Raw genomic sequence first — 26,679 nt, 5'->3', positions numbered from 1 at the left:
GAAAGGTTGAATGGTTAGGCCTAGACCCATGAGAGATGATCTTATTGAAACATATAAGATCTTGAGGGGACTGGATAGGGTGGATGCCGGGAGCGTGTTCCCACTTGTTAGGGAAACTAGAACTCGGGGACATAGTTTAAGAGTAAGAGATTTCCCTTTTAAGACAAAGTTGAGAAATTTTTTCTCTCGGAGGGTTATTAGAGTATGGAAATACCTTCCCCAGAAGTAGTGGAGGCTGGGTCTTTAAATTTATTCAAGGCTGAGTTAGATAGATTTTTGTTAGACAAGTGAATCAAGGGTTATGGGGTGCAGACAGGAAAGTGGAGCTGAGACCACAACCAGATTAGCCATGATCTGATTGAATGGTGGAACAGACCTGAAGGGCTGAATGGCCTACGCCTGCTCCTCTGTCCTTTCTTCCTATGGGTGTTGGAGGTGATTGAAGTTCACCATCCTGGAGGTTATGATTGACCAGAAACTGAACTGGACCAACCAGAGAACTACTGTGGCTATGACAGCAAGTCAGAGACTGGGAATTCTGAAGTGAGTAAGTCACCTCCTGACTGCCCAAAGACTGTTCACCATCTGCAAGACTCGAGTCAGGAGTGTGATGGAATAATCTCCACTTGCCTGGATGAGTACAGTTCCAACATCACTCAAGAAGCTTGACATCATCCAGGACAAAGCAGCCTGCTTGACTGGCACCCTAAACATTCACCCTCTCCACCACTGATGCACGGTGGCAGCAGGGTGTACCATTTACAAGATGCACTGCAGCAGCTGACCAAGGCTCCACGACAGCACCTTCCAAACCCACGACCTCTACCACCTGGAAGGACAAGGGCAGCAGGGGCATAGGAACACCACCACCTTCAGGTTCCCCTCCAAGCCACACTCTATCCTAACTTGGAATTATCCTTCACTGCCACTGGGTCAAAATTCTGGAACATCCTTCCTAACAGCACTGTGCGAGCACCCCCACCAGATGAATTGCAGTGATTCAAGAAAGCAGCTCACTACCACATTCCTGAAGACAGTTAGGGATGGGCAACAAATGCTGGCCTTGCCAGTGACGCCCACACCTTTTGAAAATATTAAAAAAGAGTGGATAAGGGTGCAGAGGGAATGGTCCCTTTGGAATGCTGGGAGGTTAAGATGTGTTTGAAGGTTGCAGAAATGGCAGAGGATGATCTACTGACTGGAGGCTGGTGGGTGAAAGGTGAAGACCAGGCAAACCCCATCATGGTTCTGGGAGGGAGAAGGGGTGAGAGCCCAAGTGCGAGAAATGGAACAGACTGACTCGAGGGACCCTGTTAACCAGAGTGGTGGGGGGGGGGGAAATCCTCTTGAGGGCAAAAGAAAACATGTTGGAAGCGCTGGTACAGAGTTCTGCATCATTAGAACATCTGCAATGGAGAAACTGTGAGAAAGCAAGAAGTTCTTACAGGAAGAAGGGTGAAAGAAAATGTAGTCAAATAGCTGTAGGAATGGGTAGGATTATGGTTGAACAAAACCAAAGTACTGCAGATGCTGGAAATCTGAAATAAAAATAGAAAATGCTGAAAATCTCTGTTGGTCAGACAGCTCCTGTGGAGTGAGAAACTAATAACATTTCAACTTAATGACCTTTTATCAGAACAGGAAAAAGTTAGATTTATAACAGGTTTTAAGCAAGTACAGAGGCGGGGCAGGGGAAGAAAAAATTGAAAGATTTTTGATAGGGGTGAAGGCAGGAGAGATTAAATGACAGAAGGGATGACACTGCAAGTCAAAAGGAGATGATAACGGGGCAAGTTCAAATACAAAAGATGGGTCTCGAGGATGGGTAAATGGAAAAAGCAGAATCATCACCAAGTGCTGTCTAAAAACAAAAAAAAGGAGCAGAGTTATAATCGGATGCAGTTGAGGTAAAAAGGTAGATGTTGCATTTTCTGTGCTTGCATAGGAAGAGGAGAGGATGTTGGGGGTGATTGAAGAGCGGATGAGGATTTTGCAGAAGGAACGGCCCTTTCGGAATGCTGAAAAAGTATATGTCAGGTGATGGCATTACTCTGCAGATGGCAGTGGATGATCTGTTGAATGTGGAGGCTGGTGAGGACAGGAGAAACCAGATTGTGGTTCTGGGAAGGAGGGGTAGGAGGGAGAGCAGCACTGTAGGGAAATAGAACTGATGCGGTCGAGGGCCCGCCAACCTTGAGGAGAGGAATCATCAATTGAGGAAAAAAGTAGACATGTCGGAAGCACTGGTGAGGAATTCTGCATCATCAGAATAGATGAGACTGGAATAGAATCCTGACAGGAAACAGGATAAGAGAAAAAGTAGTGAAGGAAGCCGTGGGAGCCAGTGGGCTTATGATGGGTATTAGTTGATAGTCTGTTTCCTGAAACAGAGGCAGAGGTTGAGGATGGGAAGGGAAATATTGGACTTGGAGTATGTGAAGACTAGGGAAAGTGTGGAATTAGAAGCAAAGTTGATGAAATATAACAGTCCAGGGCAGGAGCAGGAAGTGCACCATTACAGTCATCAATGTATCGGAAAGAGGTAAGGGTGAGGACCTGATGCTATGAAGAATGTTCCACACATTAAACAGAAAGGCAGACACTGATAGGATCAGTACAGATTATCATAGGGAACACCTTTTACTTTGGAGGGAGTTAGTAAAGTCAAGGGAGATGCTTTTCAATGAGTGAACAATTTCAGTCAGGTGGAAGAGGGGGTCATGAATGAGAACAGGTTGGGGCTTCATTCAAGGAAGAGGCAGAGACCTCTTAGGCCATCTTAGTGGGGGATGGAGGTGTGGAGGGATTTGATGGTTAGGACCAGGAAACTTGGAACAGTTAACTGCTAGAGGGCATCGGAAGAGTCACAGATGTAGGTGAGATGAGACCGGCAAGGGGAGAAAATATATTCGAGATAGGAAATCAGTTTTTTGGGGCAAGAAAAGGTTGGTAAGGAGGTAGCAGTAGGCTACCAACCAGCTCTGAAGAAGAGTCATCTGGATTTGAAACGTTAACTCTGTCTTTCTCTCTGCAGATGCTGTTAAACCTGCTGAGTTTTTCCAGTATTTCCTGTTTTTGTTGTAGCAGTAGGCTATATTGCATTGAGGGAGCATGAGGCTGGACCCCATGGTAGGCTGAGTTCCAGAGGAAACGTGATCAGTGACAGCCTCTAAAATGGCGGCTGGATGTTCAGTAGTGTGGTTGTGCACTCGAGGATGGTAGAAGGAGGTGTCAGCATTGGTGTTCAGCTTCCGCTTGATAGAAGTCAGTTCCATTGAGCTGAGTGACCCTGAGCTTGTCATTTAATTCTCTGCCTCACTCTCACTCTGATCTCATTGTCCTCCTCTTTCAGTTAGGGACCTTTCGTCCTTCCAGATTTCATATTGAATTCAACAATTTCAGATCATAGCCACCCTTCTCACTTCTTTTTCAGACAGGAATGACTGCCTTTTACACCTTCCTTTTGTCCCTTTACTTGTCATAGTAACATAGAAACTAGGAGCAACAGTAGACCATTTGGCCCTTCAAGCCTGCTGCGCCATTCAATATGAACATGGCTGATCCTCTATCTCAACGCCATATACCTGCTTTCTCTCCATACCCCTTGATGCCCCTAATATCCAAAAAATTATCAGTTTCTTTCTTGAATATATTCAGTGACCCGGCCTCCACAGCCTTCTGTGGTAGAGAATTCCACAGGTTGATCACCATCTGAGTGAAGAATTTTTTCCTTATCTCAGTCCTAAGTCGCCTGCCCCGTATCCTGAGACTATGGCCCCTGGTTCTAGACTCCCCAACCAGGGGAAATATCCTTCCTGCATCTAGTCTCTCTAGCCTTGTTAGAATTTTATACGTTGTGATCAGATCCCCTCTCACCCTTCTAAACTCTAGTGAATACAGGCCCAGTCGAACCATTACTCCATCCCCTTTTGTCTTGCGGCATGAACCTTTCTGCCATTTAATTTCTCCTGCCTTCCATCCTGTCACAGACCTTCCCTTTTGTTCTCCCTATTCCTCTGTTTCACTGCCTCAGTATTTGCTTAAAACCTGTTAATTTCTCATGGTTTTCAGTTTTGACTAAAGGTCATTGAGCTGAAATGTTAACTCGGTCTCTCTCTTCACAGATGCTCCCTGACCTGTTGAATTTTTCCAGCATTTTATGTTTTTGTATTAAACATGCTTGAGTTCAATTGAGAAATTTCTAATGCAAGACTGCTTATTTTCTAGTATGGTATCCTAACTAAGTTGGACACTTTTTTGCTTTAACTTACCAATCAGGTACTCCTACCCGTTTTTTGGTACTGCAGCCCCAATCATGACGAATCCTCCAGTGGAAGTGAAGAGAAACATGGAAGTGGTCTTTCCTCAATCATATTGTGCCTTTGATTTTGCAGCACTACCTCATCAACTGCAAGATACCTTTTTCAGGTACCATTATCCAATAATATATTTTAATGTGTTTTATTGTACCCGCATAACAACAGGTGCAAATTATGCTCCCCTTACCAGCTCGAAATATCTATTTCTTTTGAGTTTCCCGGCACACCTTTTTGTACTGGTTTAAAAAAAAGTTCAGATGAACAAAGCAGAAAAATTTAATAAACATCAATGACTGGATATAATTTTAGCTTTGAAAAATATTATTTACATCAAATAGTTTAGTTGGAATCCTGGAATGAAATGGTGCAGAATGAGGCTTTTTGGCTCTTTATGCCTTCGCTGGCTTTTTCAAAGAGCTACCCAATTAGTCCAACTGCCCAATACATTCCCCATAGCTGCGCAAATTTTTCCCCTTCAAGTATTTATATCCACTTCACTTTTGAATGTTATTATTTAACCTTCCCTCATTTTCAGGCTGTATGTTTCAGATCATGAAAATTCACTACATATAGTTTCTCCATCTTGCCTCTGGTTATTTTGCCAATCACCTGAAATCTTTGTCCTCAGGTTGTTAACCCTTATGTCACTGGAAACAGTTTCCCCTTATTTACCCCATCAAAACTTCTCATGATTTTGAACACCTCAATTAAGTTTCCACTTGACCTTCTATGCTTGAAATAAAACAACTCCTGTTTCTTTAGTCTTTCCACTTAATTGAAGCCCCGAATCTTTGGTGCTATTTTAGTAAATCTCTGCACCCTCGCTAAGGCCTTAACATTCTTCATAAATTGTGCTTCCCAGAATTGGACACAGTGCTCCAGCTGGGCCTAAGTAGTGATATATAAAAGTTTAGCATAACTTCCTTGCTTTTATTCTCAATATCTTTATTTAGAAAGCCATTTCCAACAAGAGAGAATCTAACCATCGCACCTTAACATTCAATGGCATTATCATCACTGAAACACCCACTATCAACATCCTGGGGGTTACCATTGACTAGAAACTGAACTAGACTAGCCATATAAATACTATGGCTACAAGAGCAGGTCAGAGGCTAGGAATCCTGCAACGAGTAACTCACCTCCTGAATCCCCAAAGCCTGTCCACCATCTGCAAGGCGCAAGTCAGGAGTGTGATGGAATACTCCACACTTGCCTGGATGAATGAAGCTTCGCCAACACTCAAAACGCTTGACACCGTCCAATACAAAGCAGCCCGCTTGATTGGTGCCACAAACATTCACTCCCTCCACCATCGATGCACAGTAGCAACAGCGTGTGCACCATCTACAAGGTGCACTGCAGGAACTCACCAAGGCTCCTTAGACAGGACCTTCCAAACCCACGACCATTACCATCTAGAAGGACAAGGGCGGCAGATAGATGGAAACACCATTACCTGTAAGTTCCCCTCCAAGTCACTTACCATCCTGACTTGGAAATATATCACCCTTCCTTCACTGTTGCGGGGTCCAAATCCTGGAACTCCCTTCCTAACAGCACTGTGGGTGTACCTACACCACATGAACTGCAGCGGTTCAAGAAGGCAACTCACCACGGCCTTCTCAAGGTCAACTAGGGATGGGCAATAAAATGCTGGCCCAACCAGTGAAGCCCACATCCCTTGAATGAATTAAAATAAAATGCCAAGGATGCCATATGCCTTTTCCATTCTTCTCAACTTGTCTGGTCACCTTCTAAGCTTTGTGAATGTACAGCCCTAGGTTTCTGTTCTTGTCTCTTTAAAATTATACCATTTAGTTTACAGTGCCTCTCCTGATTCTTCCTACAAAAATGCATCACATCATACCTCTCTACATTAAATTTCATCTGCCATGTGACTGCCCATTTCAGCAGTCTTTGTCCTGCTGATGTCTGTTCCTATTCTCCTCACTATTTAGTATGTTTCCAAGTTTTGTGTTGTTTGCAGACTTTGAAATTATGCCCTGCATACCCAAGTCTAGCACATTAAAACGTATCAAAGCGGGCAAAGACCCTGGGAGGCACCACTATTTCTGTTCTTCAGATATCAATTTTTAAAAAATATTAATTTCCTTTCCTCTCTTGGAGGTGTTAGCCCCTAATTGGGGTAGTTACATGTTTGCCACTGATCTTCTCATGCCATGTTCAAGTGATCATTATGCATGAATCTTGACAGCGTTACTGGGCTGTTCAACTTTTGGGGCCATGCCTGGTGTACTCCTGTTACTTCCCCATGCTCTCTGGCTTTCAGTCTTTTTCTGTCTCTAAAATAAGTAATTGAGTAGCAGTCAGAAAAGAGAACACTGGGCACTATTTTAAGACAGTTGCTGAGGCCACTTCTGCTAGCACTATCCAAGATTGATTAACTCAGCAAATATCAAGGAGTGTACTTGACATTTCCTTTGCCTATGTAGCTTAGTTACGAATTTGAGATTTATTTTTGTTGTCTTAAGACAAATTAATTTCAGATTCTAACTTTGTAATGTCAACTTTTGAATTCAGCCTTAAAGGAAGTGAGAAAATAAATAGAATAAAATGTAACAGTAAAATGTTGCATGTTATAGTTGCTGTATACTCAGATATGTTCATTTTTCTTAGGTTACCTTTGTTGGTTGAAGTATGGCACAAAGATAAAATGACTAAAGACTTGCTTTTGGGAGTAGCAAGATTGAAATTGTCAAATGTTCTGACAGCAGAAAAATCTCGCTTTTTGGGCCCATCAGGAGATCAGTGCTGGCGTCAGACCTACAGTGAGAGGATTCCAGTTGTAGCGGCACAAGGGCAAGTATGATTATTAGCATAATATTCAAAATGAGTAACCCAAGTCATGATGCCTCATTCCCAAATCCTATATGCATGTAATATTGTATCTTAAGTTTTGAGTTAAATGTTATTTGCTTCGTGTGCTTGTTTTTCATGGATAACTGTAGTAATGTGGGTTTTTTTTTAAACTGCTAAGATTCTCCAGCGTAATCTAGGCTGTGTAACAGGATGTGTACTATGATTTTTGTGCCATATTACTGAATGACACTGGACCACTACTTCGTTCTCCTATTAGCTACCAGAATATGTCTTCCATAAAGTGTACTATTTCAATTTTTAAATAGCTTTAATCTTCAACATAATATGATTTTTGAATCTTGGTGCATTATTATTTGTCTTCCAGTAAACTCTTTTGAATTTTTCACGCCTTAGTATAGCTCTTAGTTTACACTCTCTTGCATGGGTTTACTTTTATCATATCTCCAGACTATTACTTCATTGGCTCCCAGGAGACATAACTTGATGCATCATAAAGTTTTAAGAAGTGCACAATGCAAATGATTTATGGACTTCTAACAAATACTTTTCGCAATCTTAGGTTAAACTCCCAATTTGGACCTAAAAAGTAGAATAAAGACTTCATGTCACACAGGGAAGAGTTAAGTCTAAAAAGCATTGTAAATAGGAATTGAACAAATTCTGGTGTCTTATCCTATGCACTTTCTTAATAAGTATTTAGCCGTTTCATTTTGATGGTTCCTTATGATATATCTTAGCAAGCTGAGAAGTCTTTGGAGGTAAAAGTATCAAAGTCATCTGCCCCTTAATCCTTAATGAAAGTATTTAATTTTAACTCATTCAGATTTTATGTTTAACTGTCCTAAGTTGTACTGATGTAGATTGATGGACTGGATCTACCAGTGCTGATACAATTTATGGCTGGATACAGAACCCATAGATGTTATTTTATTTCACTTTGTGCACTCACTTTCTGCATGCCTTGTACTGTCAAATATTAAGGACCTACTCTTTGCCAGGTTGTAGGTTTTTGCCATATCAGTGCTGTAGAATTGATTACATTCAAGCCATTACTAGATAAGTATCATGCAAGAATCTCTGTCACTCACTGTGATTTAATGGGCAGAATTTTACCAGCCCATTGCCGGTAGGAATAGAGGCGGGGCCCAGTAAAAAGGTAGAGAACTGCTTCAGGACGGCTCCTTGCCACAGTCCTGCTGCTGGGGAAGGTTCCCAGCAGCAGGCAGGACTGTGGATCGGCTGCCCACTCCACATTTGGGGACAGATGATTTGCCTAATTAAGGCCCTAATTACGAGCCAATATCGGGCTACCAAGCTGATCCTGCTGCCCTAAGTGCAGTCTCAGGACTCTCATTTGGTTCTGATGTTGGGTCCCAAAGCCCAACGTTTTTTGTTTCTATTAGCATTGCATAAGGGGGCAGTGCTTTCCAATGATGCAGCTACAGTAGTCTGCAAATATCCTCAATACTGGTTGTAGCTTGCTGGCTTTTCAGAAAATCCCGATTGTAAAGGAAATGTATAATCACTTAACACTATTACAAAAATTGTACTAAGGTAGCTTATTCTAAAATAGGAGGGAGTAAGCAGAAGACTTGGGCCTTCACAATCCTGACTGGGGAGCAGAGAAATTGGCCAAAGTTCCCACTTCTTTAAGGAGCTCTGTGGACACCAGGCCAGGTCTGGGTGACCTCTGTGGTCAAACATCCTACTGAAATTTGTATTTAACATGTGCAGCATGGTTACTTGGCTGATGAGATGGAGGGTTGTTACAATCAGTGAAATAGTGTATCCCACTATTGGTTGTGTGCTGGTTAGAGGTAAGTCAAGGGAATGGGTGAATGGATGGAAGAGAGAGAAACTTCACTTATCCTCATTATATGCTAACCATAAATACTCTGTTGTTAATTGGGCTAACTGCACAAAACCATCTTTAAGAGGTCCTTCTCTGAGGGAGTCACTGATTAAGTAACCTTTCCTACTTGGCTGTATTGTGACCGTGCCATAACCATAGTCTAATGCAAAATAAAACAGAGTTAACATTTCAGGTCACATTAGCTCTGTTTCTGTCTCCACAGATGCTGCCAGACCTGAGTATTTCCAGCATTTACTTCAGATTTCAAGCATCCGCAGTATTTTGCTTTTGACAGTCTAATTCAGTTCTGTTTTTTGTACCTGTCAGCAGTGTTTGAAAAAATTAATTTAGTCTGTTTAATGAATTTGGAAAAATTTGTATTTTACCTGATCTTCTGCTTGCTGAGGCAGGGATTGGGAGATGTAAAAGTGTTTTAGGAGGGCAAGTTGGGCTGTAGTATTTTACACAGATGAAAAGAATCTGCTTTGCCATGAAATAAAAATAATCCCTTTGGACCGGGAATTTTGCTATGTAAACTTCAAGAGGGGAGAAATTTTAACCTGTTCTGGATTTAAGCACATTGAGCTATTTACAAGCATACAAATTAGGAGCAGGAGTAGGCCATTCGGCCCCTCGAGCTTGCTCCACCATTTGATAAGATCATGGCTGATCTGATTGTGGCCTTAACTCTACTTTCCTGACTCTCTCCATACCCTTTGACTCTTTTGTCAATCAAGATTATATCTAACTCAGCTTTAAAAATATTCAATAACCCAGCCTCCATTGCTCTCTGGGAAAGAGAATTCCACAGACGAACAACCCTCTGAGAGAAATTGTTTCTCCTCGTCTCTGTCTTAAATGGGAGACCCCTATTTCTAAACAGTGTACCCTAATTCTGGTCTCTCTCATAAAGAGAAACATCCTTTCAGCATCCAACCTGTTAAGTCCCCTCAGGATCTTATATGTTTCAAAAGATCACCTCTCATTCTTCTAAACTCCAAAGGATACAGGCTCAATCTGTACACCCTTTCCTCATAAGATAACCCCTTCATCCGAGGAATAAATTGAGTGAACCTTCTCCGAACTGCTTCTAATGCAATTATGCCCTTTGTTAAGTAAGGAGTACTCCAAGATGCAATCTCAACAATGGCCTGTACGACTATAGCAAAAACTTCCCTACTTTTATAATCTATTGTCCTTGCATCAAACAACAACATTCCATATGCCTTCCTAATCACTTGCTGCACCTGCATACTAGCATTTTGTGATTTATGTCCGAGGCCCAACCATCTTCAGTTGCTTCATCAGTGACCTTCCCTCCATCATAAGGTTAGACGTGGGGATGTTCGCTGATGATTGCACAATTTTCAGCACCATTCGCGACTCCTCAGATACTGAAGCAGTCCATGCCCAAATGCAGCAAGACCTGGACAACATCCAGGCTTGGGCTGACAAGTGGCAAATAACATTTGTGCCACACAAGTGTCAGGCAATGACCATCTCTAATGAGAAAGAATCTATCCATCACCCCATGCCATTCAATGGCGTTACCAACACTGAATCCTCCACTATCAACATCCTGGGGGGGGGTTACCATTGACAGAAACTGAAGTGGATGAGCCATATAAATACTGTGGCTACAAAAGCAGGTCAGAGGCTATGAATCCTGTGGTGAGTAACTTACCCCCTGACTCCCCAAAGCCTGTTCACAATCTACAAGGCACAAGTCAGGAGTGTGATGGAATACTCTCCACTTGCCTGGATGAGTGCAGTTCCAACAACACTCAAGAAGCTTGACACCATCCAGGATAAAGCAGCCTACTTGATTGGCACCCCATCCACAAACATTCACTCCTTCCACCCCACAACCAATGCACGGTAGCAACAGTGTGCACCATCTAGAAGATGCACTGCAGAAACTCACCAATGCTCCTTAGACAGCATTTTCCAAACCCACGACCACTACCATCTAGAAGGACAAGGGCAGCAAATATATGGGAACACCATCACCTGGGAGCTGCCCTCCAAGGCACTCCCATCCTGACTTGGAAATATATTGCCATTCCTTAACTGTCGCTGGGTCAAAACCCTGGAACTCCCTCCCTAACAGCTCTGTGGGGGTAACTACACCACATGGACTGCAGCGGTTCATGAAGGCAGCTCACCACCACCTTCTCAAGGGCAATTAGGGATGGGCAATAAATGTTGGCCTAGCCAGCGAAGCCCACATCGCTTGAATGAATAAAAAAAACCCCAAAACATCCAGAACCCTCTGTACTGCTTTTTTATTCTTTCTGCCAAACTGGACAAGTTCACATTTTCCTACATTATACTCCATCTGCCAATTTTTTGCCCACTCACGTAACCTTTCTAATCCCTTTGTAGACTCTCCATGTCTTCCTCACAATTTACTTTCCTACCTATCTCTGTGTCATCAACAAATTTAGCAACTATATATTCGGTCCCTTCATCCAAGTTGTTGTTATAAATTGTAAATAGTTGAGGCCCCAGCACTGATCCCTGTGGCACCCTACCTGAAAATGACCCAATGCTTCCCGCTAGCTAACTAATTCTCTATCCATGATATTATGTTACCCCCTCCTCTACATGAGCTCTTATTTTGTGTAGTGACCTTTGATGTGGCACCTTATCATTTGATTCTGAAATGGAGTTGAAAATGGTGATGTCCAATTTGAAAAGTTAGCTTTGAGGATGGTACGTGTATTTTGGGATTCCAGAATGAACTTGTGATTCAACATAATGGAATCAAGTACTTGCAAAAGGAGACAACTGCTGGCTTAATTCTGAGACAAATTTATTGCGTTTGATATGAATATATTTTCTCTCGGTATGCTGCCGAAGCCATGCATGTGTGACTTGCAAACTTAACCACAAACTTTTGAAATACAAAAAGACTTGCAAAAGGACTTATACTTTCCCGTGCACCGATAAGGTCCACAGTAAAATGGAAAGAATCTGGTTAAACAGCATTATGAGAGAGGGATTTTAAAAAAAAAACTGGTGCGGTGAGATTTATCTCTATTGATATGCAATGTGGCATTCATGTTGTCAATACCTTTGCCCTTTCTGAAGGATACTCACAGGTACAGGATATCTGAGCAATGATATTCCCCTCATGTATAATTCAATAACTAGACATTCACCCTTGGGATCAAGATGGTTGTGTTACGACGTGGCAGATGATTTGCGCCAGGCAGATCAAATCCAAAAGGGAAACTTGGTCACGTTATCACAACGGTTTTGCAATTTGTAGTTATTACAAGAAAATGTGTGCACTGAATTCAGAAGTAATGAGTCCACCAAGATCTTTAGAGATTTTTTTTACAAAATTAAATGAAAATATTTATTAACAAAACAAGAGATTTCAAACACATACATAAGACTACAATTACTTACTACAATGACAAATCCTAAAATTCCTAATTAACCTGACTGCCAGTTGCACTCCCTTTAAGGCAACTGTCCAAAATAGATTTTAGATTTAAAACGAAATCGGCAAGTTAACACAGTAGCCACTTGACAGTAGAATTCCAAATGGCTTCCCCGCCTTCCGTTACTTTACATATCAGACTTATGCACAAATGGAAGGCTGTTTCACACACTCCTGTTATATCTTATATGATCTTCCCCCCCACATAGCCTTTGACTCTCTTTTATATATGTTTCTCTCTCCTTAATATGTAAATTCTATTGTTCTTTATGTCTTTGAAACTGTATCTTCCTCATACAATGAAAACTTTCATGTTGACAATATTGTCAGTAACCTTTGAGAAAAATAACACGCTCCTTAACCTTGCTTATCTGGCTAGTTGCAAAAGACTAAGATCCCTTTGAAATCTCCCTTCATTTATCTAAAAATGCAAATTCTCTTCACACCTTACATGCTAAGCCAGCATCCATGTTTACTCATTAGCATGTCAAGCATATTTCTATATATAGCTTCTTTTGATGATTTTAAATTTGCAGTCTAGTTGACTCCAAATGTAATTAAATCACACAGACAGAACCACCTATACTTACATCCATAAACCTACTTTGCAATAACCCAAAAAATATTATGGGCGGGATTTTCCCAGAATTGTACTAAGTGTGGTAGCGGACAGGTAAAATGGAGCCCTAGCCGCCGCCGAAAATGGTGCGTTTTCATGCAGTATCGTCCCGAGCGCGCCTCATTGTTTATTCACTCCTGCGAAACATACCGTTTCCATGGAGAGTGGGCTCTCGCCCGCTATCACTCCACTGTTGCATCATGCCGGCCGCCATCTTTAAAAGGCAGCTGCCAGCAAAGCACTCATTGCCACCAGCTCACCACCGCTGCCCGGGAGACATGGCCAGCAAAGGGAAAAAAGGCTGCAGCCCCCCGCTTCAACAGCGGGTCCCTCGAGTGACTGCTGGACGCCGTGGAAGCCTGCTGGGTTGGGCTCTACCCCAGCTCTGGTCACAGGATAGGCAGCAAAGTCACCAACCTGGCTTGGGAGGCGGTGGCAACGGTGATCAGCGCAAATGCCCTGCAGAGGAGGACAGCCACCCAGTGCCGCAAAAGGATGAATGATCACCTTTGTTCCACCAGGGTAAGTCACTCTTTTCATCACTCCCAACTCACACATTCACAAACCCATCACACATCCACAGGGCCCTCACTCACTGCCAGTGCAAGGGACATCACCATTCACTCTTTCACGCACATCGTCATTGTCCTCATCCTGTCCATGGGGCCACTCACCGCCCACACAGGCCAGGCATACTTATCATCTGGCTCATCAAGCGTCCTGATACAATCACCCCATCTCTATTCATGCAGGAGAAACTGGCACACAACAGGAGGGAAGGAGCAGACAGCTGGAGGGATGCCGGAGATCAGAGTTCTGATAGAATTCGAAAACAGAGCCATCTGACTGGCCAGCGATGACCGGGACTGATCCCGTGCTGATGGCGAGGTCGGCGCTGCTCTATCAAATGAAGATCCAGCAGTGCAACATCCATCAGGCAACCATACCGTGAGTGATGTGTCCTCTTTCACAGGCCACTGCGATGCACTGATTATCTCCCCTTGCTTTTGCAGGTGCATCTGCCAAACAGCCAACAGAGTCCATGACCCAGGGGCTCCAATCAAGCCCTGAAGAAACCTCTGAAGAGGAATCTGAAGGCGCCCTCTCTGAAGGCCCATCACAGCGCTCACCCACACCCTCCACCAGCGCAGAGACACACACCTCGGTGAGACCTAGTTTTAGAGTACCCTCAGGATCACAATCTGGTGAGCACATTGCACTTTCTGATCCACAGCAGATGGAGGCAGGGACTTCCCAGGCCCCTGGCACTCAGAGGATTGCTGGAGGCCAGAACGTTGCTGAATCCAAGTGAGATGACCTGCCTTTGGACTTGGTCATGTCACAGTTGCTGGAGCTGCAAAGGCAAGCGAGGGAACAACAGGAAGGGATGTCCGCTGCATTTCTCAGATTGCAATGCACGATGGAGGAGTCTGTCAATTTTCAGGCTGAGGTGATAGTGCCGGCATTGCAACGCATCGAGGCCAACACTGGCAGGATGCCGACCGCCATGGAGACCTTGGCCCAGCACGTTAACTCTGTGCTGCCCCGTGGGTTCAATTCCACCGCTGATGCCATATTTGGCCTCCAACAGTGTGTACGCGAGAGGGGTGCTGGGCAGCTCGATCTCACTCCAGCTACCCCTTCCGCTCACAGAAAAAGCCAGAGGCCCTCGGTCACCATAAGGAGGAGGGTCAGCAGGTGCACACTCTGGGGCCATCCACCCAGGTGACTCTGGGAGTGTCTGATCCATCTTAATCCCCTCTTCCTGTTACCTCCGCAGCTCCAGCTTCACAGGCTGAGGAGGGTGCCACTGCCACACAGCATGACCCCGAAAGCAGGCCAGGGCCCTCCAAGCCTCGGCCCTCCAGAGGACACCTGCCAAAGTTATCACAGACAGGGTGTCACAGTCAGCAGCCTGCCTCCACCTCCGCTGTGGATGCCTGGAGAGCACCAAGACGTAGCAGCAGGGTTAGGAAAGTTAAGGAGAATTAGTTGCACAACCTGGGCACGGGTGTTAATCACTTGTACTTACGGTTCACTGTTGTCAATAAACTGCCAAGAATGTCTCCCTGCCTGTGGCTCCTTGCTCTGATGAGCAGTGTTCTTGTCACTCAGATGTGAAACCTTTCTATACAACATAAAAGGCAGGTGTCTCAGCCCAGGGCCTCTTCCGTGTGCTCTGTGTAGCCTTCAGACCACAGTGATGGTCCAGCCTCACGCTCCCTGGAAACATTACTGATGCCTGCACCTCAGCAGTGTAGGTCATTGTTGCCAGAATGTAGTGGGCAGGTGCCACAGAGTTCTCCCATTCTTTCTGTGTGCTCTTAGCATCTCTAAGGTGGGGCTGGCCCCCATCACACCAACATCTGTGACCAGTGATGCTGTGCACCAGCTCCTGAAGGGCTGAAGGCGGACTCAGCAGCAGATGCGTCTAAAGTTTCATGGCTGCATCTCTGAAATGGCCCTGACCACGGAGCGCAAGCGAGCTGCCCTCGGCCAGACAAGAGTCAGACATTCTCGGAGGCTATGTGAAGAACTATGGAGTGCCCTCACTGCATGTTGTCATCATCCTCCTGCGATCGAGTGACTATTAGGGCCTCCACTGCATCTCTATGACAAGAGCATTCTCACAGAGGGTATTGGCGCTGCCATAAGCCATACTGGAGTCAAACGTTCACAACTGTGATGTGAGGATCTATGGGGACACCTCACTGCATGTTGTCAACATCCTCCACAAATCTGGCAGCTATGAGGACCTCCCAAGCACGCCTGCCTCATCTAGCCAGTGCGAGAGCCTCATCCCCGCCATTGTCACCACCGAAGACCCCCTCACCCTCATCCCCGTCAGCGTCCTCCTCATTGGAGAAGATGTGTAGCTCCTCCATCTCCTCAACCAGCTCCACTCCCTGTTGCAGTGTCAGTTCATAATGGGTGTAGCAGACAACGATAAGGCATGACACCCTCTGCGAACTGTATTGCAGGGCTCCATCAGACCTGTCAAGGCACCAGAACCGCATCTTCAGCATCCGGATGTTCTGCTCCATCAAGTTGTGAGCTGCTGCATGGGCCTCATTATAGCGTCGCTCTGCTGCAGCCTGAGGCCACCGCACGGGTGTCATCAACCATGGCCTCTGCGGCCCTTGTCCCCAAGGAGCCAACCCTGCAGCCTCTGTGGACCCTGGAAGACTGCAGGGATCTGAGAGCAACTGAGGATGTCGGTGTTGTGCACACTCCCTGGAAACCGTGCGCATACCTGCAGGATGCATTTCTGATGGTCGCATAGCAGCAGCACGTTCAGTGAGTAGAAGCCCTTACAGTTGATGAAGTCCACCGAGTGTAGCGACGGAGACCTGAGCGCCACATGAGTGCAGTCAATTGCACCCTGCACCTATGGGAATCCTGAGATCAGGGCGAATCCAATGGCCCTTGCATCCTGGCTGTCCCGGTCCCGGGTGAAATGCACAAAGTTGTGTGCCATGAAGAAGATGGCATCCGTGACCTCATGGATGCATTTGTGGGTGGTGGATTGTGAAATCCCACAGAGGTCACCTGTGGAGCCCTGAAAGGAGCCACTGGCATAGAAATTGAGCGCTGTGGTCACTTTCACAGCCATTGGCAGTGGATGCCCTCCATGTCCCTTTGGCGCCAAGTCCTGCAGTAAGTGGCAAATGTGAGTCACCAGGTCCCTAGACATGCGCAGCCGTCGGCGACACTGGTTCTCACTCATCTGCAGGAATGGCAGGTGGCGTCTATAGGCCCTGGATGTTGCTTGGTGCTGACCAGCCACAGCTCGCTGTCGCTCCTGGACAGCGTGTGCCAGAGCCCCTGCTGCCCCTTCATGAGGTTGCTGCTCCTGCCTTTGCGCGGCCATGTGCCTCAGTCATTCTCTCCTCCATCTTCTATAGCCTCTGTAGGCCATCAGGCTAGGTCACCAGGATCCATGATCCTGATGTGGGCCTCCTGCAGCATGAAAGAGAGAGAGGGAGAGACGTGGTTATCGTGACTGTACTTAGCACCTTTCCTGGCCCTGTGTGACCGTCCCTTAACGCTTCCCGCAGAGTGCTGATCACCCCTCGGATGGCCAGAGATGAGCGCGCTGCATGGCTGCCCTGTCAACCTGCAACATGGGGGACACTGGTCCAAACCGGGATGCTGAGATTGCAAGGGACTGTGAGCGCATCTATTAGTGACTGCTACATGGCCAGCATTGGTGAAGCGATTATACGACATGTGCAGCCCAACTGCTCCGTGGTCCAATAAAGTGGTGGTGGACTTGAAGTCTGTGCCGGGCGGGCGGGGACGCGGTGGGGTAAGGTATGGAGCGTTTGGTGGCTCTTTGATGCCTTCGAGTTGCTTGCATGGGTGGGCAGTCTAGGAGCCCGACCCCAATCACATCACTGTGGCTGTGCCTGATCTGTCTCAGTTGCAGAGGCATGGTCAGTTTATACAGGTGTCCTTAATGCGTGGCCACTTCCCTCACTTACCCTGCCCCCCACCTCAATTGCCTGTGCGCGGGATGCAGCGCCAGGGCAGCACTTGACACCTCCCTCAACCCCCCCATGACAACGGTCGCCTCTGAGGCTGGCCAGCACTTGCCCCTGGACACCCCGCCAATGTGGACGGACAATACATCCGGGTTCCAAGACCCTGGCAGGATGGCCATTTAATTATATGCTGATGTATTACAATTAGTTTGCCGCCGACTGATGGTGGGAAACACGGCCCGCCGTTGGCAGGCTGAGCGGACGATCGCGACCTGCCTTCACGCCGCCAGCGGGCTCAGAAAATTCTGCCGTATCAAAATTATTATACTTTCATCGCAGTTGGGAAAAGCTTTTTACATATTCATCTTGTCCGAGAAATAAATAGAAAAATATTCCTCTGTGCCTACTATTGGGAGAGCGAGGAGAAAGGAAACAATAGAGAAATAATAGTTAAAATCTGGATACTGCTGACAAAGAGGAGTTTCATTGTGACAGGAGTGTTAGTAACATTTTCACTGGATTAAAGGTTTAATTACATTATAAAGAAGGAGTTGATGCCGTTTGTGTAAACTTTGGGAATAATAGACGGAAACCAAAGTGATAAAAATAGACTTTGGCAAGCAAACAGGGTCAATTTTGGAGTATTTTGTTCCCCATTTATAATATCCTTTTAGTAATTAATTAGCTTTTTCCTTTTTTTCTGCTCAAGTTCTCTGCCTGAAGGCCGGTCCTTTGCAATTATTTGCTAACCATGGCAAAATGCCATGATGTTTTGCTACACTCAGTGTGAGGAGGCAAGCCCTGAGTCTACCTCAACCAGAATGGGGACTGAACCCTGTACTGTTGGCATTAATCTGATCCACACATTAGCCACTTAGTCAACTGAGCTAAGCGGCCCCCATCTCATTAATTATAACATTTTTGAATTTGACACTTGTGTACCCTGAAATTTAATTTCATGAGGGTGGTTGCTCATTTAAAATTATTCCACTATTTTAACAGGCCAAACAACAAAATTGCTGAACTGTACTATTCCATGACTCTGGAGGATTATAATTTTGTAAAAACTCAACATGTCACAGTGTCTGATTCGTCTCAGGTAAGTACATGGTATCCTTGCATAAATTCAAGCTTGGATTTTGTGATACTGATTGAGAAATGAATGTTGTGTTGTAAGTTTTGATCTGCATTTACTTAAATACTGCTGTGTGCATATGATCAACTTAGCACATAAAGTGTAAAAATGTTTGACTGAAGTCTGAACTAAAATACTACTTAGACATTGTTAATGTCTGCAAGCTACACAAAACAAATTCAATGTGGTCACTGTCTATGTGTCTACCTTGCATTAAAAATATCCATGAAATTTGCAGGAGGTGCAGTGTCAGGCCTTGGGAGTTCTCAGTATCTGTTCTCTAAACTGTTGCAAATTGCTGCATACACATAAAGAGGGATAGGACATTTGAAAGGAGGTAAATGAAAGAAAGCTATTAAAGGAATCAACCTGGATTGCCTAAGTCGTGCACTAAAGATGTCTGACTCAAATATGGCAGCTAACTCATTATAGAACCCTTTCACATTACTGCAGTATGATGCATATACATGCAACGTTACTTCATATATGCAAATATGAGCTAGAATCTAAATTTGAGCATTTGTGGACTTGCTTTCCTGTAACAGCCAGTTCCATCTGAACTGCTGGGTAGTTTCACAAATTACAAAATGGGACTGGATTTTTTTATTTAAAAAAGGCTGATTCTCATCGCTCACATTTTCACTAGAGAAAAAAAAAACTAATATTTATGTTATGCTTTATCATGTCCTCAAGCTGTCCCAAATCATGGTCAATTAATTGCTTTTCAAAAGCATCTTTGGTCCTAAAGGCAAACATACTAGGAGCTATTGTCAGTTTTAACTGTATCAGCAAAGCTTCTCTTACCATACTTATTTTGTTGCTGTAAAGCACATGGAAAACTGAACTAATATTAGACTCTTGTAGTTCTATATTAGATTTTTTGCAAAACGTATTGAAAAGAGGAGGCAGGGAAAGTTTTGGGAGATAGGCAGGGTGAGGTAGACTCCAACTACCAAATTTAAAAAGAAATCAAAAAGGCTAATGGAATTTTTAACCCTTATCTCAAAGGGGCTGGATTATAAAGGGAAGGAAGTTATGCCTCAATTGTATTTTATTTTATTCATTCATGGGAAGTGGGCTTTGCTGGCTGGGCCAGCATTTATTGCCCATCTCTAGTTGCCTTTGAGAAGGTGGTGGTGAGCTGCCTTCTTGAACCGCTACAGTCCATGTGGTGTAGGTACACCCACAGTGCTGTTAGGGAGGGAGTTCCAGGAGTTTGACCGAGTGACAGTGAAGGCATGGCGATATATTTCCAAGTCAGGATGGTGACCGACTTGAAGGGGAACTTGCAGGTGGTGGTGTTCCCATCTATCTGCTGCCCTTGTCCTTCTAGATGGTAGGGGTCGTGGGTTTGGAAGGTGCTGTCTAAGGAGCCTTGGTGAACTCCTGCAGTGCATCTTGTAGATGGTACACACTGCTGCTACTGTGCGTCGGTGGTGGAGGGAGTGAATGTTTGTGAATGTGGTGCCAATCAAGTGGGCTGCTTTGTCCTGGACGGTGTAAAGCTTCCTGAGTTTTGTTGGAGCTGCACTCATCCAAGCAAGTGGGGAGTATTCCATCCCACTTCTGACTTGTGCCTTGAAGATGGTGGACAGGCATTGGGGAGTCAAGAGGTGAGTCACTCGTCACAGGATTCCTAGCCCCTAACCTGCTCTTGTAGCCACAGTATTTAGTTCCTGGTCAATGGTAACCTCCAGGATGTTGATAGTGAGGAATTTGGTAATGGTAATGCCACTGAACGTCAAGGGACGATGGTTAGATTCTCTCTTGTTGGAGATGGTCATTGCCTGACACTTTTGTGTGGCACGAATATTACTTGCCACTTGTCAGCCCAAACCTGGATATTGTCCAGTTCTTGCCGCATTTGGACATGGACTACTTCAGTATCTGAGGAGTCGCGAATGGTGCTGAACATCGTGCGATCATCAGCAAACATCCCCACTTCTGACCTTATGATGGAAGGAAGGTCATTGACGATGCAGCTGAAGATGGTTGGGCCGAGGACACTACCCTGACGAACTCCTGCAGTGAAGTCCTGGAGCTGAGATGACTGACCTCCAACAACCACAACCATCTTCCTTTGTGCTAGGTATGACTCCAACTAGTGGAGAGTTTTCCCCCTGATTTTCATTGATTCCAGTTTTGATAGGGCTCCTTGATGCCACACTTGCTCAAATGCGGCCTTGATGTCAAGGGCAGACACTCTCACCTCACCTCGGGACTTCAGTTCTTTTGTCCATGTTTGAACCAAGGCTGTAATGAGGTCAGGAGCTGAGTGGCACTGGTGAAACCTAAACTGGGCATCAGTGAGCAGGTGATTGCAAAGCAAGTGCCAGTTGTTGACCCCTTCCATTACTTTACTGATGATCAAGAGTACACTGATAGGTTGGTAATTGGCCGAGTTTCTATGCGTCCTGATTTTTGTGCACAGGACATACCTGGGCAATTTTCCACATAGCCGGGTAGATACCAGTGCTGTAGCTGTACTGGAACAACTTGGCTCAGGGTTCTGGAGTACAAGTCTTCAATACTATTGCTGGAATATTGTCAGGCCTTTGCACTACCCAGTGCCTTCAGCCATTTCTTGATATCATGTAGAGTGAATTAAATTGGCTGAAGACTGGCATCTGTGATGCGGGAGACCTCCAGAGGAGGCCCAGATGGATCATCCACATGGCACTTGTGGCTGAAGATTGTACCAAATGCATCAGCGTTACCTTTTGCACTGATTTGTTGGGCTCCCCCATCATTGAGCACGGGGATATTTGTGGAGCCTCCTCCTCCAGTGTGTTGTTTAATTGTACACCACCTTTCACGACTGGATGTGGCACGACTGCAGAGCTTAGATCTGGTCCGTTGGTTGTGGGATCGCTTAGCTCTGTCTGTCACTTGCTGCTTATGCTGTTTAGCACGCAAGTAATCCTGTGTTGTAGCTTCACCAGGTTGACACCTCATTTTTAGGTATGCCTGATGTTGCTTCTGCTCCTGGCATGCCCTCCTGTGCCATTCATTGAACCAGGGTTGATCCCCTGGCTTGATGGTAACGGTAGAGTGGGGGGTATGCCAGGAAATGAGGTTACAGATTGTGTTCGAGTACAATTCTGCTGTTGCTGATGATCCACAGCGCTCATGGATGCCCAGTCTTCAGTTGCTAGATCTGTTCGAAATCTCTCCCATGTAGCACGGTGGTCGTGCCACACAACATGATGGAGGGTATCCTCAATGTGAATGTGGGATTCTGTCTGCACAATGACTTATGGTGGTCACTCCTACCGATACTGTCATGGACAGATGCATCTGTGGCAGGCAGGTTGGTGAGGATGAGGCCAAGTATGTTTTTCCCTCTTGTTGGTTCCCTCACTACCTGCCACAGACCCAGTCTAGCAGCTATGTCATTTAGGACTTGGCCAGCTCGGTCAGTAGTGGTGCTACCAAGCCACTCTTGGTAATGGACATTGAAGTCCCCCACCCAGAGTACATTCGGCACCCTTGGCAGCCTCAGTGCTTCCTCCAAGTGGTGCTCAACACAGAGGAGTACTAATTCATCAGCTGAGAGAGGGCAGTACATGGTAATCAGCACCTCGCCCACGTTTGACCTGATGCCATGAGACTTCATTTGGTCCGTAGTCGATGTTGAAGTCTCCCAGGGCAACTCTGTCATGACTGTATACTACTGTGCCACCACCACTGCCGGGTCTGTCCTGCCGGTGGGACAGGACATATTGAGGGATGGTGATGGTGGTGTCTGGGACATTATCAGTAAGATATGATTCTTTGAGGATGATTATGTCAGGCTTGCTTGACTAGTCTATGGAGACAGCTCTCCCAATTTTGACACTAGCCCCCAGATTTTAGTAAGGAGGACTTTGTAGGGCCGACAGGGCTGAAGTTGTCGTTTCCGGTGCCTAGGTTGATGCTGGGTGGTCCGTACAGTTTCATTTTTTGAGACTTTGTAGCAGTTTGATACAACTGAGTGCCTTGCTAGGGCATTTAAGAGTGAACCACTGACAATTGCAGTGGGTCTGCAGTCACATGTAGGCCAGACCAGGTAAGGACGACAGATTTCCTTTCCTAAGGACATTAGTGAACCAGATGGGTTCTTAGAACAATCGACAATGGTCATGGTCATCATTAGGCTTTTAATTCCAGATTTTTATTGAATTCAATTTCCAACACCTGCTGTGGCCGGATTCAAACTCAGGTCCCGAGAGCATTACCCTGGGTCTCTGGATTACCAGTCCAGCGACAATATCACTACGCCATCGCCTCCCCTCTAACCTCAATTGTATAGCACCTTGGTCAGGCCCTATCTGGAGTACTATAGTCATGTTTTGGCACAACAGCTCATGATGGATATTTTGACTCTGGAGAGGATGCAGCAGAGATTTTGCAGAATGATATCAGGGCTTAGAGGGTTAAATTATGAGGTCAGGCTACATAGACTAGGCTGGTATTCCCTTGAATTTCAAAGACTGATGAATGGTCTGATCGAGGTTTAAAATGTTCCAAGATTTGATAGGCTAGATACAGCAAAACTCTTAACTGCTGAAATAAAAGCAAAATACTGTGGATGCTGAAGGTCTGAAATAAAAATAAATGCTGGAAGAGCTCAGCAGGTCTGGCAGCAACTGTGAAGAGAGAAACAGAGTTAATGTTTTGAGTCCAATGTGACTCTTTTTCAGAACTAAAGTGAAGTTCTGAAGAATTATTATATTGGATTTGAAATGTTAACTCTGTTTCTCTCTTCACAGGTGCTGCTATACCTGCTGAATTCTTCAGCACTTTCTGTTTTTAAAACTTTTAGCTGATTGGGCATCAGGAAATCATGGGCCTAATCTTAAGATTAGAGCTTGGCCATTTAGGAGGGAAATCAGAAAGCACTTTCTTTTGTAGAAAGTGTAACAGAAATCTGGACTGCTCTTCCTCAACAGGCTGTGACAATTGGATCTTTCAACACTCAGATCAATAGTTTTTTTGCTAATTAAGCTCATTCAAAATAATTTATCATCTCCGTTATATTAGAAACAATAATGATAATTGTAAAACCTGTTCTTCGAATCAAAGGGATTATCTAAAATCATGGTGTAGCTATACCACTTGAACAGGTTTATTTGGAGCACAATGATGTTTTTCAGTTAAAATAATCAACTGAAACCTTAAAGTACAACACAATGATTAGCCATTTATCCCCGCATCAAAAACACGACTCTTATTTTTCTTGACTTTTTTAGGTTTTTTTTTTCAGCTTAAATGGATCCAACTGGGAAGTATTGGGAGTTGCAAATAGGTGTTAAGAGCCACATGCAGCTCTGGAGCTGCAGATTGCAGACCCTTGCCCTAATTGAATGGTTGAACAGGCTGAATGGGCTGACTGGCCTACTGCTTCTACGTTCACCAGCATTTGCTTAGAGTACAAATGTAAATAAATTCATAACAAAAACAGAAACAGAAATACCTGGAAAAACTCAGCAGGTCTGGCAGCATCAGCGGAGAAGAGCTCTTCTCCGCCAATGCTGCCAGACCTGCTGAGTTTTTCCAGGTATTTCTGTTTCTGTTTTTGTTTTGGATTTCCAGCATCCGCAGTTTTTTGTTTTTATTAAATAAATTCATAAATGGTAAATATCTGTTTTTACTTTAGAATTCAAATATTGGACAGCAACAACAGCCTGATCTTTCAGCTAAGCCTGTTCAGGCTTCAGAGCCGGGCCCTGATCCTGTGCCTCGTGAGACAATGGAATATAAAGCTGCATTAGAGCTGGAAATGTGGAAAGAAGTGCAAGAAGATTTGTTCCAGGACCAGGTACACCCTTTTTTACCCAAGCAACAAAAGACAAATACAAATTTAAAGAGTAACCTGTTGCTAAAATAACATCTGTTGGCACATAGTATGGAAAAGCATATTTGGATCATTGACATAATTGGAGCCTACCTAATAGTACAGCATTGAAAGCAACTTCAATATACTTGAGCTTTGTATATTTTTAGTTATAACTTAAATATTATGTAACTCTAGGAGAGTTAAGCATTTCTCCATTTTTCTTTTTATTTTCTTTCTCTCTCAGCAGGCTCCAAAGCAAACCTCCTGAATTAATTGTTTGAATAAATCTTGTGTTGCATGTGAATGCATATTTCATTGTGGTTTGTGTGTGAATGGCCAATGTGTTATTTGTTTCTTGCCAATAGTTGAAGCAAAAAGAGCTGGCTCACATGCAGGCCCTTGCTGAGGAGTGGAAGAAGAGAGACAGAGAAAGGGAAGCACTTGTGAAGAAAAAGGTGAGGGGGAAGGAGAGAGAAATTGTATAATGCCAAGTAGCTGTAAGTGTTTTCAAGAACTTAAGGCTGGTTCCTTGGTCAATAACTGCTTTCCCTGCAGTGAGCATAATTTAAATAGCATAGTGCATTTTTACTCTCTGTGTCTCATATAATTCAAGTATACTACATCTTACACAGTGCTTCAATTGTCAGCTCAGTGGCAAATGACTATTACAAAGATTCCTTGGGGTTGGGAGTTTAAGGAAAGCTTTATAACCTTTTTTTACCCACCTTCCTTTTCATTCATTCAATCGTCCCAAACCTTAAAACTGTTCTCAATCTCCTGACCACATTTCTTCTACACTACATGATGGAAAAAGATGTGAAACAAGACCTCTCTGTCTACTTTATACCATGACTCTATTTGAAAAAGAGGAGAGAAGTCTGTCAGTGCCCTGACCAATATTCCCTCTTCAACTCGCACCACAAAAAAACATTACCTAATTTATCTCATCCTTTCAGTTTTTTATATGGTAGTTCAGGGTTGAAGGAAGGGGCAAATTGTCCAGGATGAATAAGTGGTGCAGATGTTAAATATTTACATCGTTGTTTATAAATTATGGCATCTTGGAAGTGAGAATGTAGGTCTTGAGAAGAATATGGAACAATTGGTAGAGATAACTGTCGAAACAGAATTGTTTCTCCAAAGAAAACAACTCCAGCGAGATTCTGATTGTATGCTGTTTAAATAAACCAGGGAAGACATAGCATGCTCTAGCCATAATTTTCCACCATTCTTTAACATGCCAATTGCGCAATGGAACTGAAGAGTAGGAAATGTAGCACCTTTGTTCAAGAAGGGAATAAAGAATAAGCCTGGTATTTATAGATTAAGTTGTTCGAACGTTAGTTGTGGACAAACTCTCAGAATCCATGATTCAAGATAAATTTAGTGAGCATTTAAAAATGGAGTGGTTCACCAAGAACTGCCAGCACAGATTTATTGAAGGCAAATTGTGGTTGACAAAATTGATAGATTTTTTGAAGAAGTGATTACTTGGATAAAGGGGATAAACCTAGTGTGCATGGACCATTTTCAATGAGCAGTCTACTGTAGAGAAAATGACTGTAAGGATATGTGGTGAGAAGCTCATCTTGGGTTTAAATACACCACCAAGGTTGCAAACAGTCTGGCTCAGCTTCAGACAGTAGTGAGGGAGAAGGATGTTGTTGGTGTCTAGGGAACGGAATTTTTTGGCAGAGACCATGTGGTAGAGAGAGTGGGTTGCCACATAGATTGAGCGTTACTTGCCAATCTGCCTTCATTACCCCTCTCCTCAAAAAAAACTATCTTTGACCCCTCAGTCCCTGCAAACTACAAACCCATCTCCAATCTCCCTTTCCTCTCATGTCTTTGAACTATTATCATTTCCCAAATCTGTGCCAATCTTTCCCAGAACTCCATGTTTGGATCCCTCAAATCAGGTTTCTTATCAAATTCACAAATTACTTCCTATGTGGCTTTGCTAGTGGTAAACGATCCCTCCTCATCATTCTTGACCTATCTGCAGCCTTTGACGTGGTAGATCACCCATATTTCTCCTGTGCCTCTTTATTGTCATCCATTGGGTGAGACTACACTCCCCTAGTTCCATTCTTATCTATCCAGTTGTATCCAGAGAATCAGCTGCAACAACTTCTGTTCCTGCTTTGGCCCTGTTAC

The 26,679-nt window shown here is 44.3% G+C and overlaps 1 protein-coding gene across 3 annotated transcripts in view; it reads left to right on the top strand.

Annotated features, from left to right (window-relative positions):
• Positions 1–26,679, top strand: part of cep120 (centrosomal protein 120) — a 293,666-nt gene that overhangs the window by 220,077 nt on the left and 46,910 nt on the right. For all 3 annotated transcript variants that reach the window (XM_078566851.1, XM_078566858.1, XM_078566843.1), the window contains 5 exons: positions 4,279–4,428; positions 6,960–7,142; positions 18,572–18,668; positions 24,343–24,504; positions 24,888–24,977. In XM_078566851.1, the coding sequence (XP_078422977.1) occupies positions 4,279–4,428; positions 6,960–7,142; positions 18,572–18,668; positions 24,343–24,504; positions 24,888–24,977 (682 nt within the window). The remainder of the gene's footprint in view (positions 1–4,278; positions 4,429–6,959; positions 7,143–18,571; positions 18,669–24,342; positions 24,505–24,887; positions 24,978–26,679) is intronic.

Source organism: Cetorhinus maximus, chromosome 2, assembly GCF_964194155.1.
Source record: "Cetorhinus maximus chromosome 2, sCetMax3.hap1.1, whole genome shotgun sequence".
NCBI lineage: Eukaryota > Metazoa > Chordata > Chondrichthyes > Lamniformes > Cetorhinidae > Cetorhinus > Cetorhinus maximus.
The sequence above is the reverse complement of the archived record's forward strand: the minus strand, read 5'-3'. Positions and strand labels throughout refer to the sequence as shown.